Source organism: Megalobrama amblycephala, linkage group LG10 (assembly GCF_018812025.1).
Source record: "Megalobrama amblycephala isolate DHTTF-2021 linkage group LG10, ASM1881202v1, whole genome shotgun sequence".
Lineage (NCBI taxonomy): Eukaryota > Metazoa > Chordata > Actinopteri > Cypriniformes > Xenocyprididae > Megalobrama > Megalobrama amblycephala.
Window position 1 is genome coordinate 1,633,574 of NC_063053.1, and position 16,484 is coordinate 1,650,057.

The following is a 16,484-nucleotide window of genomic DNA, read 5'->3' on the forward strand; positions in this document are numbered from 1 at the left end:
ACGTGGCACGCGCACGCACAGGTGTGAGTGTCCGCGCGAGGGGGGCGCGAGCGTCTCTGGTCAGTAAACATGGCCGTCAGAAGCTGCCGGTGGATACGGAACAGAAGCCTTTTTCTCTATTTTATCCCATTTCTATTCATCACCGCATCATTAAATGGAGTTAACGCCGCTCCAGAGATGGGCATGTGGACTATTACAGTGCTTAATGTGAGAGTGGATACTATTTTTGGATTATAAATGGATGAGAATGAGCGAAGCGACCAATGCTAACAGCTAGTATTGGATACAGGGCATCTTTAGTTTATGGATTATACAATGTTTTCACGTTACTGCTATTAAGACAACCCCTAGAAATTAGAATTAAACGTTATGAGACTGTCGGAGTCATTCAGATTATGAAATACCGCTAAATTGTTGAAGTATAACGGAATAACACTAGCTCAGTGATTCATAACACATATCTCCAAAACATGATATTGTGTCATTTTTTTACTCATTTAATTGGCATTAAGGGCCAATGATTGTATTTGTTAGTTCTAGGTCATGTAGCTGCTATTATGTATGTGTGTGTATATATATATATATATATATATATATATATATATATATATATAGTTATAGTTATAAATAGAGCCTTTAACTGCAAACTGAGGTTTTTACTTTTTTAGTGTGATGCTGTCACCTTTGATTGTCCATATGATCTGTGTAAAGTTTGTGACAAGGTCTTATCAAATATTTAAAGACCTGTCTAATTTTTCCACGAAGGTTTCCAGTGGCTGCCACTGTAAGACAATGTCGCACCAGTTTAATTTACTTTCTCTGAAAGAAACTGTAGATTTTGCACATTGTATGTTTTCACTAACTTAATATTCTCTCCTCTAGACATCAAGACCTTTACTGTTAAGAAAATCCATGTATAAGGACACTGACATTCAAATGAGAGGTATCTATTTATTTATTTTGAAGCTTAGTAAACAACACATTAATTTATCCCTTGTGCGGTCTTCGTTTGGGGGCTACACTGAGACCCTAGGCAACAAAATGTAATTTTGTAACAATGTAATATATTTTTTGAAAACAAATGTAATTTTACTCTGTTTATTAATGTTTTTAGTTAAAGGGTTAGTTCACCCAAAAATGAAAATAATGTCATTAATTACTCGCCCTCTTGTCGTTCCACACCCGTAAGACCTTCGTTCATCTTCAGAACACAAATTAAGATATTTTTGATGAAATCCGATGGCTCAGTGAGGCCTGCATAGCCAGCAATGACATTTCCTCTCTCAAGATCCATTAATGTACTAAAAACATATTTAAATCAGTTCATGTGAGTACAGTGGTTCAATATTAATATTCTAAAGCCACGAGAATATTTTTGGTGCGCCAAAAAAACAAAATAAAGACTTATTTAGTGATGGTCGATTTCAAAACACTGCTTCAGGAAGCTTCGGAGCGTTATGAATCAGTGTGTCAATGTGTCAAAACTTTGACAAAGTAATTTTTATTGTCATAATTGTGATTTCATAATATTTAGATATGAATCCAAGTGAAAAAAACTTGTGAAAAGATGTCTTTCAGTCAGTCAAATAGCAAATAGTGGAGCTCTGCAGCATCTACTGGACAAAGTGATCATTTTTTACTTTTAAAACTGCATTTTCCAAAAGATGGGCAAAAATCTCACACTAAACCATGTCAAATTATCCATGTTATCCCCATGAATGAAAGTTAGAAATGTGGGTCTTATAAAATGAATTTTACATAAAAAGCTGTTTTTGTATAAAAACCAATACAAAAAAAGATGCATTTATTTTTTTATATAAATTTAAAAGATATCATAAACTCTCCAAAAACTGCACAATTGTTAAGTGAAAACATTAATACACAGAGTAAAATTACATTTAAAAAATAACAACAATTGTTTTGTTGCAAAATTACATTTTGTTGTCTGGGGTCTCTGGAGACCCCAAAGACCATTATTGCGATTTTTTTTTTTTTTTTTTTTTTTTTTTTTTTACACTAACATAAAGATCTAACATGTAGATCTAAAAAGTGTACAAAGTCTCATGCCATTTGGACAAAGAAAACATTTTTAATTTTATTTTAGCAAACATCATTTGCGGGTCAAGAAGACCATATGAGGGTTAATATGATTGATATGAACTGTGCAGTGACGTAAGGTCTTTATTCTCATTGCAGTGGCATCATTTGGTTGCCCAGAGGAAGTGACTTTCACCATTCAGTGGTTTTTGAAATATTACCCATGTCACAATGAGTACAACAATATTGAAGTGAGTGGCACCTGTAAGTCCGTTCAGCAGCTGTGTGTGATGTTCTTCGTCTGTTGATCGTTCGTTTGTTTGCTCGCTCAGGAAATGTATGAGAAGACGCCGCTGAGTCGAGGGAAGAGCATGGACCCGAACCCTCTCGGACCCGGAGAGTATATTCAGCACAGATACAGGGAACTGTCCTGCCGCAGTGACATGCACATCTTCCCCATGTTCAATGTACGTTTGCAACACTTAAAGCTTATTTTTCTTTATATTTTCAGTTTTCATTTTAGTGATTTTTAGAATTTTAGAATATTTTAAATATTTCTATATAGCTTTAATATATTTTTAATGTTAACTAACAATGATCAGTACTTCTACAGCATTTATTAATGTTAATCTCAACATTTAATAACCCATTTTTAAAATCATTATTTAATGCACTTTGAACTAACATGAACATAAGAACATTTTTTATTATCTAACATTAATAAATGCTGTAAAAATATATTGCTAATTATTTGCAAACTAATCTTAACACATGAGATATTGCAAACGATTATCATTTTTTTCAGTTTTAGTAATTTTAGTATTTCAGGAAATATTTTTCATTTATATTTATTTCTGATTTATTTTAATTAACAAAATCAATTTATAAATTTTTAATGGTTTTAGTTTTAGTTAGCAACAACAACACTGGTCTAAGACATATTTTACTATACAAGTTTTTACAAAAAATATATTTTTTTTATTATGCATTGGTATAAATATGTTAGTATAAATAAACAGTATATATATATATATATATATATATATATATATTTTTTTTTTTTTTTTTTTTTTTTTTTGCATTGTGACTATTTTCATGACAAGCACATTTTATAATATAAGCACATAAAATACTACAATGTGAAAGAAATCTCATTTTCACATTGCAGTGTCCAATCAGTTGACATTAATCTTTAGTTCATAATTGCATGTTGAGATTAAATGTATCTTGCTTTTTTTAATGTTGTCTATTACATATTTATCTGCAGAAATCAAAAGCAGAACCAAAAACAGTGAAACCGGCTGCGGTGGAAGGCGAGTTACAGGTAGTTGACTTTAACTTTTGACCTGCTTCAAAAGCTTGATTGTACTCCAAACATCTAATATATATAATACACACACACACACATATATATATATATAATTTATTTATTTATTATTTAATATAAGGGAGGCAGTTTCACAAGTTCTCCTGTTGCTGAAGCTGAAGCAAAGGTAAGACATTCTTGGATAAAATATATGGAGTATTTGCCAATTTGGCAACAGTAAAAGATTGAGGATTTGTTATGTAATGGCACATAACTTCTTTGTTGAAAGGAAAATGTGATTGCTACGACCTGGAGGGATGGGCCGTACCTTCTGGTGGTGTCAATCCATCCAAGCAAACAAGATGTCAACTGGAATTTAACCTGTAGGCCTCATGTGCTCTTATCATAGATGCCTGAATATTTAGCGGTTTAAAAAGGTGTTTGTGTGATCTTATCTCATAGCTTCTTGTCTAAATTGTGTGTTTCAGTCAGTGTTATGATGAAGGGAACACACGGCTTTCTCTCCGTCACCGAATGGCCTCTCATGATCGTAAGTAGTTCAGTTGCAATACAATATATAAAATATGCATTATTATAATAAAATATAGACTAGTTCAAAAGTCGATAAGAGGTCGATAAGATTTTTAAAATATTTTTGAAAGAAATCTCTTCTGCTCATCAAGACTGAATTTATTCAGCAATACAGTAAAAACAGTAATATTGTGAAAATATTATTGTAACTATTATTGAGCAAATATATTTTTAAATTTCCAGTGATCAAAGCTGAATTTTCAGCATCATTACTCCAGTCTTCAGTGTCACATGATCCTTCAGAAATCATTCTGATATGATGATTTGATGCTCAAGAAATGTTGAAAACAGCTTCATATTTTTGTGGAAACTGATCCTTTTTTTTAAGATTATTTGATTAATAGAATTTTTTTTATATATACTGAAAATGTCTTTATTCTCCTCGCATCCTTGCTGAATAAGTCTTAATTTCTTTAAAAAAAAAAAATCTTGCTGACCTCAAACATTTGAACAGCAGTGTAATTTATTATCAAAAGTCAATAAAACCCTAGAAAGCCCTATTAAATTTGTCCTGCCCTATTTGTGCTGTGAAAATGAGTGACACATTAAATCCTGTGTCTGGTTGAGGAGAGATGTGCTTTTACTTTTCTAAGTGGACACTTTTAATCTGTCAGATGATAAAATCTTAATCTTAAGGTCTTAAAGGGGACCTTTAATGCCGCTTTCACGAGATGTAATATAAGATCCCCAGAATGTGTGTGAAGTTTCAGCTCAAAATCCCCCACAGATCATTTATTATAGCTTGTCAAATTTGCCCCTATTTGGGTGTGAGCAAAAACACGCCGTTTTTGTGTGTGTATGCAAATGAGCTGCTGCTCCCGCCCCCTTCCCAGAAGAGGGCGGAGCTTTAACAGCTCAACAACAACAAAGCTGGAGAATCTCACGCAGCCAAAATGATTAAAGTGTTCAGCCTTACATTGTTCAAACCGGAGTCGACACTGATGGAGAGACTCAGGAAGAAGTTACAACTTTTAGACGTTTCTGAATGGTTAGTGGATAAATTGATGTAGTTGCTGTGGAGTTGATTCAACTCATCCACTAGCATGTGCCGTCATGTTCATCTTTTGTGTTGAATTGACCCTCGTTTGTTAAAATGACGGCATGACAACAACACTCTACTACAACAACTCTTCCTCTTCTCTAAAGCAGACCAACATGGCCCCGCCCCCTTTGTTGTGTGTTCTCGGGGGGCGGAGTTTATGTAAATCTTAGGGTTTGTGATGTCACTACCACAGAAAAAAGCTTGTTGTAGTCCCTACCAGTGATTTCTGTAAAAGAAAATATCTCTCTTTGCATTGAACTTTGAGCGTCGTAACTTTGCAGATGTTGTTTATGATCAAACAGCAACATTACACACTAACTAAAGTTACAAAAGTGAAATAATAATCAACCACCCCTTTAAATTAATGAGGAATAACATTTCTCTCTCTCTTCTTCAGTTCTACATGGTGATGTGTATGGTGTACATATTGTACGCTCTGCTCTGGTTCGTCTGGTCGTCCTGCTACTGGAAAGATCTGCTGAGGATCCAGTTCTGGATTGCAGGAGTCATATTTTTGGGCATGATAGAGAAGGCCGTCTTCTGTGCTGAATATCAGAACACTAACAACGTGGGATCTGCATGTTAGTCAGAATACATGCTATTTTTCTTTAAAATCAATGACACCAAGAGCGATATTTTTACTGAAAAACAGGATTCTAGTTCTATAATGTCATTATAGTAGTTTAAACTCTTCTCTCCAGCTCAGGGTCTGCTGATCTTTGCCGAGCTCATCTCCGCTCTGAAGAGGACTCTGGCCCGTTTGCTCGTCATCATCGTCAGTCTGGGCTACGGCATTGTCAAGTGAGTGATGAAAGCATTGATTGGCAGGTTTCAGGATGATTAAGTGGTTTAAGATGATATTTTTGTGTCCTCAGACCGCGTTTAGGCACCGTCATGCACAGAGTGGTGGGTCTGGGCGTGCTTTACTTCGCATTCGCTGCAATTGAGGGCGTTCTGAGGATCACTGGGGTAAAGCTGACATCCTGAAGCGTTTTAAACCATTCACAGTTCCCCGTTTTATTCTTATGCAACTGCATAATTTAAACAATGAGACGTCATTAGAGCTTTAGAGTTGTTTATTGTTGTGAATAATGAATGTTGATCTGTAAGGGTCGAGATAATGGACCAGCCCTCATCACTTACGTTATACTAGCTGTGTTTGATTCTTCGGCCATCTGGTTCATATCCTTCCGATGGGCTTATCAAACCTGTTAGATTATGAAGACTTCATTTGATAACAGGGTAACACTTTACAGTGAGGTTTCATTTGTTAAAGGGATAGTTCACCCAAAAATGAAAATTATCCCATGATTTACTCACCCTCAAGACATTCTAGGTGTATATGACTATCTTCTTTCAGACGAACACAATTGGAGATATATTAAAAATATTCTGGCTCTTCCAAGCTTTATAATGAAATTTGAAGCCCAAAAAAAATGCATCATAAATATAATCCATATGACTCCAGGGGGTTAATAAAGGCCTTCTGAAGAGAAGCGATGGGTTTTTGTAAGAAAAATATAATTTTTTAACCCCCTGGAGCTGTATGGATTATAATTATGATGGATGGATGTGATTTTGGGCTTCAAAATCTCGCTCCCCATTATAAAGCTTGGAAGAGCCAGAATATTTTTAAATATTTCTCCGATTGTGTTCGTCTAAAAGAAGATAGTCATATACACCTAGGATGGCTTGAGGGTGAGTAAATCATGGGACAATTTTCATTTTTTGGTGAACTATCCCTTTAACATTAGTTCTGTACATTAGTTAACATGAACCAACAATGCTTCTACGTGTCAAATTTGGTTATGCACTGTCATCTAACATGAACAATGAAAATTATATTTTTACTAACATAAACAAAGATGAATAAATGCTTTAAAAAAATATTTTGCTCATTGTTAGTTCACGTTAGCATATGCATTAACTAACATTAACAATGAGACCTTATTGTAAAGTGTCACCGATAAGCTAATCGTGTTTTATATTACTTATTCTGTCATTATTTCTTGCATACAATAATCATGTAGTTGTAGCAGGAGTATGTTAAAGGGTTAGATCACCCAAAAATGAGAATAATGTCATTTATTACTCACCCTCATGTCGTTCCACACCCGTAAGACCTTCGTTCATCTTCAGAACACAAATTAAGATATTTTTGATGAAATCTGATGACTCAGTGAGGCCTGAGCAATGACATTTCCTCTCTCTCAAGATCCATTAATGTACTAAAAACATATTTAAATCAGTTCATGTGAGTACAGTGGTTCAATATTAATATTATAAAGCCACGAGAATATTTTTGGTGTGCCAAAAAAACAAAATAACCACTTATTTAGTGATGGCCGATTTCAGGAAGCTTCGGAACGTTATGAATCAGTGTGTCGAATCATGATTCAGATCACGTGTCAAACCATCAAACTGCTGAAATCACGTGACTTTGGCACTCCGAACCGCTGATTCGACACACTGATTCATAACGCTCCGAAGCTTCCTGAAGCAGTGTTTTGAAATCGGCCATCACTATATAAGACGTTATTTTGTTTTTTTGGCGCACCAAAAATATTCTCGTGGCTTTATAATATTAATATTGAACCACTGTACTCACATGAACTGATTTAAATATGTTTTTAGTACATTAATGGATCTTGAGAGAGGAAATGTCATTGCTGGCTATGCAGGAGCCGTCAGATTTCATCAAAAATATCTTAATTTGTGTTCTGAAGATGAATGAAGGTCTTACGGGTGTGGAACGACATGAGGGAGAGTAATAAATGACATTATTTTCATTTTTGGGTGAACTAACCCTTTAATTTCAGTGTGATGTAGTTTTCACGTTGTATTGACCCATTCCTACTGTTACCTGTTCCTCATTTTCCCGCCTCTCTCAGGCTAAAGACTCTGACCTGGCCCTGCTAGCCAACATTCCCCTGGCTCTGCTTGACTCCTCTCTGTGTTGGTGGATATCCTTTTGGGGAGCCGTGTTTGCGTTTTTGCCCCTGCACAATCTGCCTATTACACCGTGTCCTAATCAGACGCGACTGGATACGATTCCAGCGACAAACACAGACAAAGTCAATCAAAAATGAGTTGACAGTTTGAACATTCTTGTTTCCTTTTATTTATTTTGAAGATCTGAGGTGAATTGTCCATTGTTGCTTTCAGTACGGATATAAAAGACACTTAAAACGATATTCAAACTCACATTAGATGCTTTTAACATTAAATAAAGCACATATATGGCACCTGAGATGATCATTATCATACTTTGTGTTGTTGTTCCAGCCTCGACATCGCAGAAAAACAGAAATAGTTTCTAAAATAGAATCATCGCTTGTCGCGTCTGGTTAGGACACGGTGAGCTGTAGCGGCCATATTTATTCCTGCATGATGCCATATGCCTTTCTTACCAAACACAATGCTAAAAAGAATAATCTGTTTTATTTTAAGCATAATGTCTATTTATGTGTGGCATGCTGTTGATTACCTTATCCACTTAGGACATGTCCTTCACTGTGTGAATGAATATGAAATGTTTACTGTAAAGATCCATATAATGGAAGCTGGTGTATTTTAGCACTGCAAGGTACTACAGTTCAGAAGTTTGGGGTCAGTTCGATTTATATTTTATTTTTTATTTAAATTAATACTTTTATTCAGCAAGTGTGCGTTAAATTGATCAGATGCAACGGTAAATAATGTTACAAAATATTTCAATTTCAAATAAATGTTGTTCTTTTGAACTTTCTATTCATCAAAGAATCCTAAAAAATGATCTTTCCACAATTATGAATATGAAGCAGAACTTCTGTTTTCAACACTGAGAATAATAAGAAATGTGTTTTATTAATATATTAAAATAGAACACTATGGAGCCCCTAAAGGGACCTTTGCAAAAATAAAAAATATACAGACTCGCATTTTTCTTCATAATTTTAAGCAAATAGATATTTATTAATTCATCCATACTATAATTTTCTTCATAATTTTGAGCAATAGATATTTATTAATTCATCTATACTCTCATTTTCTTCATAAATTTGAGCAATATTTATTAATTCATCCATACTGTAATTTTCTTTATAATTTTGAGCAATAGATATTTATTAATTCATCCATACTGTAATTTTCTTTATAATTTTGAGCAATAGATATTTATTAATTCATCCATACTGTAATTTTCTTCATAATTTTGAGCAATAGATATTTATTAATTCATCCATACTGTATTTTTCTTCATAATTTTGAGCAATAGATATTTATTAATTCATCCATACTGTATTTTTCTTCATAATTTTGAGCAATAGATATTTATTAATTCATCCATACTCTCATTTTTGTCATAATTTTGAGCAATAGATCTTTATTAATTCATCCATACTGTAATTTTCTTTATAATTTTGAGCAATAGATATTTATTAATTCATCCATACTGTAATTTTCTTCATAATTTTGAGCAATAGATATTTATTAATTCATCCATACTGTAATTTTCTTTATAATTTTGAGCAATAGATATTTATTAATTCATCCATACTGTAATTTTCTTTATAATTTTGAGCAATAGATATTTATTAATTCATCCATACTGTAATTTTCTTCATAATTTTGAGCAATAGATATTTATTAATTCATCCATACTGTAATTTTCTTTATAATTTTGAGCAATAGATATTTATTAATTCATCCATACTGTAATTTTCTTTATAATTTTGAGCAATAGATATTTATTAATTCATCCATACTGTAATTTTCTTTATAATTTTGAGCAATAGATATTTATTAATTCATCCATACTCTCATTTTTGTCATAATTTTGAGCAATAGATATTTATTAATTCATCCATACTGTAATTTTCTTCATAATTTTGAGCAATAGATATTTATTCATGCATCCATACTCTCGCCTTCTTCATAGGCAGTGACGCATAAAAAAATGTTTTATGTCATGTTTTATGACCCCAAACATTTGAACGATAGTCTATCTTAATATTGAAGTCAACCAAAACATAGTATTTAATTATTATTAAATGTATCATAAATAATATGCATATTATAATATAAAAAATAAATCCAATATAACACTTTTGTAGCCAGTAGAAGTGCTTGCATTCACTCTATTGTGTAGAGCATGTTTATGTGCATGTTATACTTATGAAACAGTTGCATATTTCCAACATTATTTTATTCTAGTGTATTAAGGTTACATGCTCATTTTTTTCCTCTGTGATAATTGACGGCATGCCACAAGTTATGCACAAAATGAGGTTAATAACAACCTATTTTTTTGTTCCTGTAAGCCTCATTTCCTTGACTCTATCTCACATATTTGTCAGTCTGGCACAAACCATTAAGACTCTAAAACTCAGAAGAAACCCAGTGAAGCTGTCTTTGTACAGACACTTCACCAACACGCTCATCTTTGCTGTTCTCGGTGAGTATAAGGCATGATGCATCACTGAATAGAGCTAAAAAAATTAAACCCAGCCGAGGTGATTTGTTATTTGTGGCGTGTTTCAGCCTCCATCATTTTCATGGTTTGGACAACAAAGAAGTTCCGGTTATCAGACTGCCAGGCGGTGAGTGTCTGAACTACTCAGTATCTACTCAGATTGGAGCAGATCCAGAACACCTGACACTGGTTCTTGTGTGTTTATGAGCAGGACTGGATGGAGCTGTGGGTGGATGACGCTTTCTGGAGGTTCCTCTTCTCCATCATTCTCCTAGTCATCATGTTTCTGTGGAGGCCGTCCGCCAACAACCAAAGGCAAGCGCACTGATATCATCTTTATGTTCCAAATCCAAGTCTTCTGCCTTGCTAAAAGCAGCATCCATGTGATCTGTGTGCAGGTATGCGTTCACGCCGCTCATTGATGACTCGGATGATGAGGAGATTGAAGAGTTCCTGGTGTCTGCAAATATTGGTCAGTAAGACTTTTTTATCTATATGTCTTGAGGTTTTCGCATTGCACTGTATGAAAATGGTGTTAAATGAAAATTGTGGGTTTATTAATATGCATTCTTTCATCTTCAGCTGATGGGATAAAGTTGAGGGCAGCTAAGACAGAATCCAATGGAACAGTGAAGCCTGCAACAGCTAATCCGGTCAGTGTTAATATGCAAATCAACTGTCCCATATAGTTATAACATATATATATATATATATATAAGGGCTGTCAATCAATTAAAAATTTTAATCTAATTAATTACATACTCTGTGATTAATTAATCTAAATTAATCACATACATAATTTTTGCTGTGAAAGTATTAAATATTTCAATTCAAATGAATCAATGCAGGGTTTTTCCTGGGTCAAAAATGGTCTTCGGTTGTGACAGACATGGTCATCCACACAAACAGTAAAAAGTGCCCTACACACGTGATCTGCGAGCCTGATACTGACAATAAAGTACCCGTCACTCTCACTGTAATTCTTTCTTGCCCTTTTTGCAAAAAAAAAAAAAAAAAAAAAAGTGATTTTATAGCTTTGTAAGAGAAGATGCTTTTTTGCTAAACCTGAAAAGTATTAAAAAGTAGCATTTAGAAGTTATATTAACTAATAATATAATTTTCTACCATATACAATTGAATGCACCTAGCTAACAACAACTTGCTTTGTTCTGGTTTCACTTCACTCCAGTCTAAACTAACTGATTTTATAGGTAGGCCTAATTTACTACACACTGTCATTTAAATAACCTGAAAATACTGTGGATTATTAAGGCTAATTTTACTAACCACTCTTGCTAAATGGGGTAAGCACACTTATGTTCTCATTTCAGAGTTGTTCGAGTAAATGATTCATTATAGATCGTGTGGACAGATCAGTTGTTGTCATGATTCATTAAAATGAATCTGTTCAAATGAGTCATTAGGTCGCAAATCGGACATCAGCGGACGTTGATGCGTTGCGTGCGAATCGCGACTGTTATTAGGACATCGCAAAAGATTTGTCAACACAGAAAACACTTCACCACTGGATAGGATTTTCTTTTTGTTTACTGAAAGTGTGGTTTATGTCAGCTGTAAAAGCGCATATATATTATTTATTTGTTTATTATAGGTCATTTATATTTGAGATACATTTTTAGATACAATAATATATCATTTAAATATATAATATAATATAATAATGCAACATAATTAAATATTTGATTGTTTCAGGATGAAGACTTAAAGTGGGTGGAGGAGAATATTCCTACCTCTCTTTCTGATGTGTAAGTCATTTTGTGTTTTACAAACATACATACATACTTAAACACACATTCATACGCCCTCTGCTGTCTACAAGAAAAACAACTTCCTGTCAATTTATAATTATTCATGTCTCTCTTATTTTCAGAGCTCTTCCTGTTCTTCTCGACTCAGATGAGGTATGTAAAGTCTTTTTGTGATGAGGGATAAAGTGGAGAAGACAAAATAATGAGTGCCATTTTTTGCAAATGCATATGTTAAGATTTGTTGCATTAATTTTCATTTAATGGCACAGATCAGGTATTATTGTTGGAAATGAAGTATAGGGGGAAAACTGTTAAAAATGGTATTGTACATTGAATAGAAATATCAGATGTATGCATTAAAGGATTAGTTCACTTCAGAATTAAAATGTCCTGATTGTCCTTTCTTCAGTGGAAAAGAAAGGAAGGTTTTTGAGGAAAACATTCCAGGATTTTTCTCCATATAGTGGACTTCACTGGGGTTCAACGGGTACTTCCGCCTACGTCACGCGTGATCTTTCCAACATGATTACGTAATGCGTGGCGCATCACAGAGCAGTGCAAGATGAGCATTTGTGGTTAAAAAGTATATAATTTTTTTATTTTTTTTGGCCGATGGTTTCTCTAGATCAGACTCTTATTCCTCGTCTGGGATCATGTAGAGCTCTTTGAAGCTGCACTGAAACTGACATTTTGAACCCGTTGAACCCCAGTGAAGTCCACTATATGGAGAAAAATCCTGGAATGATTTCCTCAAAAACCTTCATTTCTTTTCAACATAAGAAAGAAAGACATTTGTGTCACATTTACATATAAATTTGATGAACTAATGCATGATTTTCACACAGGAGATCATGACCACCAAGTACGAGATGTCTAAAATGGAGTGAGGTTAAGAAAGTAAACCTCCAGTTTATAAGAACTGCTGTTCCTAAAACTGGCATCTGACCCTCTGAGCCACAGACTCCGACCGCTTTCTTCCTTTGGTCTGATTGGTTGGCGGATTTTGGGTGCATTGAAGGAATCGTGCTGAAGGGGTGGACGCATTCTAGATGATCTAGACGCTGCACTACCTGAACTTTATGTGAGGTGATACCTCGTTTTTGTCCTGAACTGTTCAAACGTCCAGAAGTCTGTATAAAGAGATCACAGTCTATGTTTCTAAACTGTCGTGACTGTCGACTAATCATATGCAGCGATAATGTTTTATTCTTAGCACCGTTTTTTGTTTTGTGTGAGCGTCATTTGATCGTGAAAAACATTGATAAGGAACTTCAAGCGTCTTCTGTTTCTTTGGCTGTATATAAAGTGTTATTTCAAACATGTTGACTTTAATTTCAGCACATGATGTGAATATTAGAATGTCTGTCAGTGTGTCGGATTTGTATTCGTGCAGGGAGTTATTTAAATGCGCAGAATGATTCTTCATTTTTCATAAATGTTCTGAATAATTTTATGAAGTTGTTTTCGTTTTGCACAGAGCAAAGTTCAACTTTTCACCCGAAAATCGAAATTCTCTTTATTTGCCCTCAAGTCATTCCAAACCTACACATAAAAGAGGAAATGTTAAGACTTGTGCACGATATACCAAGTCTTCTGAAATCACATGATAGCATTGTGTGAGGAACAAAGCAAAATGTATGCAATTATAGGCCAAAAACCTTCGTCTTTGCTGCATTCTCTTACAATCTTAATGCTTTTGTGAATGAGATTTGAAAGCAGTCAATAACATATTTTTGTCTGTTTCTCATACTAACTATTGTCTGAGTTGGAATATAGCACAAGAGTTGTACTTTTTATGATGAATTTTTTGAGCTTGAACTGCAGCATTTGCATTTCATAAAAGAAATATAGGGTTTGAAAGAACATGAGGGTGTGAATTTGTCACTTTTGGGTGAAATATTTCATTTAAATGCATTAGTTTTTCTTGTCTTATTTGAGGAAAAGCGTATGCCTCTTCGATCAATGTGTAGATGCTTACTGAAGCCTTAACACACTTCTGTTCTTGAGTTTTGTTCTGCAGTATCACGGTAAAATTGCCTTTTTTCGGCCCTGGTCTCGGTTGGACTTTCTGTCTGCTTAACAGAACGTGCTTTACCTTGCTGAACAACGGGATGACTGTTAAACTGTCTTTTTATTTACTTTATATGTCCTTGAGACGAAACGAAATATGTGAGATAACTTCTGAATTGTGTATATTATAAAGCGCACTTTAAGTGATTGTGTTTTCTTTTGGTCATGGGATGCAGTGATGCGCTTAATTTATCTGTATGATGGTGACCTTGTCCTTCATGTGTTACTGTTTTGTTTGCTTCATAAAATTGTTTGCTAACAATCAGGAGGCTCCTCAAATTATTCAAAGAGCACACTTGGAGTCCCGTAGAGCTCAGGTCCTGTCTGTTTTCTGTCTACATGCATGTTTATACATATTTCATACTGTACACGTTAAACAATGTGGGCTTGCAATAAAGACTCTTTATTACAGTCAAATCGTGAGTTTGGAGGCGTCGAGTTGTTTCATCATTATGATTTTTAAGATGATAGTTTAAATTCATTTTGTCTGTTCTATGAAAGATAAAAGGGTAAATGGAGGTCATTGGCCAAAAAAACAACAAAAAAAAGTTGCTATTGACAGCCTCTCTGAAAATGACCTACCCTACCTTTAAAAGGGTTAGTTCACCCAAAAATGAAAATAATGTCATTAATTACTCACCCTCATGTCGTTCCACACCCGTAAGACCTTCGTTCATCTTTAGAACACAAATTAAGATATTTTAGTTGAAATCCGATGGCTCCGTGAGGCCTGAGCAATGACATTTCCTCTCTCAAGATCCATTAATGTACTAAAAACATGTTTAAATCAGTTCATGTGAGTATAGTGGTTCAATATTAATATTATAAAGCCACGAGAATATTTTTGGTGCGCCAAAAAAACAAAATAACGAAGATTAACGAAGGTCTTACGGGTGTGAAACAACATGAGGGTGAGTAATAAATGACATTATTTTCATTTTTGGGTGAACTAACCCTTTAACAATGGCAGCAGAAAAAGACAAAATAATTTTTATGGTGCTTTTTTTGTCATTTTTTCCCCCTATTCACTTTTATTATTTTGAAAAGAGAAGCGTGAACATCCTTATCCTTTTTCATTCAAAGAAATAAGTCATATTGTTTTGGAACGACATTAAATGCAGGTGCGCATGCGTGGTAAAAATAAACGAAGGGAATTGCACTTTCGCGTGACAACATTTTTGAGGACAGGGACACATTTACTTATTGGAGTACGATTTTTCTCCATCTCTGGTAAGATAGCAATCAAATTTAATAATTAGCAAATAAACATGAGAAGGAATGTTGTTTCAAACGCGGAAAGACGTAAATACACCATTTTTCTAGTTATCTTCTAACTCCTGACTGCTTTGTCAGTCAAAATGGCGGATTTGGCATTATGACTGGTTAGATCGCTTGTCAATCAAACTCCTGACAACTACTGGTTTGCATGATAATTTCTTTATTTTCGATCATATTTAGCATATTTTATATCATTTTGAATACATATTGCCTACATTTAAGCTAGTTTGATAAATATTAGAAGTAAAAATTAAACATTTAGAAGTTATTCAAGTGTAATTGACCAGTCTATGTTGTCCTGTTTCCACCGTAACGGCGCTGGATCTCGTGCCGGAGATGACTCGCGTTCGGCGGGGGAACTAATAACTTCAGACCGCCGCCTGCGTTTCACTCGTAGCCGAAAAATGTTGTGACTGACTCCATAACCTGTCCATAAATAATCAGTGTACAATTCTGACAACATATTTAACATCTTAAGTATTTATATTCTGTATCTTTGTAAATAAAATCATAAAATTGTATGCAGGCGTTTCCATCCAGTGAAAAAAACTTCGCGACACTCGTTTAAGTGACTCACATCGCGCCCGTGTATGTTGCTTTGCATAAAATTAAACGATATACAGAACAATAACATTTTTTTTAGATAAAATAAAACCTACACAAACCTGTATTTTACCAAAGACATGCACCAATTTGACGGAGCTGCACTGCTCTCTCCTGAAGAGGGCGCTAAAGGCTGCGATAAATAACTCACAAATCTACCCAAACACTGGGTTATTACATCTGACCCAGGATCTGGGTAACACAAAAACAACCCCAATCACTGAAAACATAACCCAAAAAAATTACTCAAAAGGCTCAACCCAGGACTTGAGTAAAAAAAAGTGCAGGTGCTCCATTGAGAACCAGACCAAAAAAGTTATGTATTTGTATGTATTA

The 16,484-nt window shown here is 34.3% G+C and overlaps 1 protein-coding gene across 2 annotated transcripts; it reads left to right on the forward strand.

The window, feature by feature from the left end:
- On the forward strand, window positions 1–14,684 carry tmem87b (transmembrane protein 87B). Of its 2 annotated transcripts, none has more exons than XM_048203893.1 (20): window positions 1–207; window positions 883–943; window positions 2,197–2,288; window positions 2,370–2,504; window positions 3,305–3,361; window positions 3,486–3,530; window positions 3,633–3,726; window positions 3,832–3,893; window positions 5,374–5,557; window positions 5,678–5,777; window positions 5,852–5,945; window positions 6,087–6,158; window positions 10,302–10,410; window positions 10,497–10,555; window positions 10,640–10,743; window positions 10,827–10,900; window positions 11,011–11,081; window positions 12,142–12,194; window positions 12,320–12,350; window positions 13,043–14,684. In XM_048203893.1, exons 1-20 carry the CDS (start codon window positions 70–72, stop codon window positions 13,082–13,084), a joined length of 1,677 nt encoding a protein of 558 aa, XP_048059850.1. In that variant the 5' UTR covers window positions 1–69; the 3' UTR covers window positions 13,085–14,684. The 2 variants fall into 2 exon arrangements, with proteins under 2 accessions (XP_048059850.1, XP_048059849.1); XM_048203892.1 differs by lacking the exon at window positions 6,087–6,158 and adding an exon at window positions 7,868–7,939 and having other exon boundaries at window positions 3–207.
- Window positions 14,685–16,484: the final 1,800 nt, after the last annotated feature.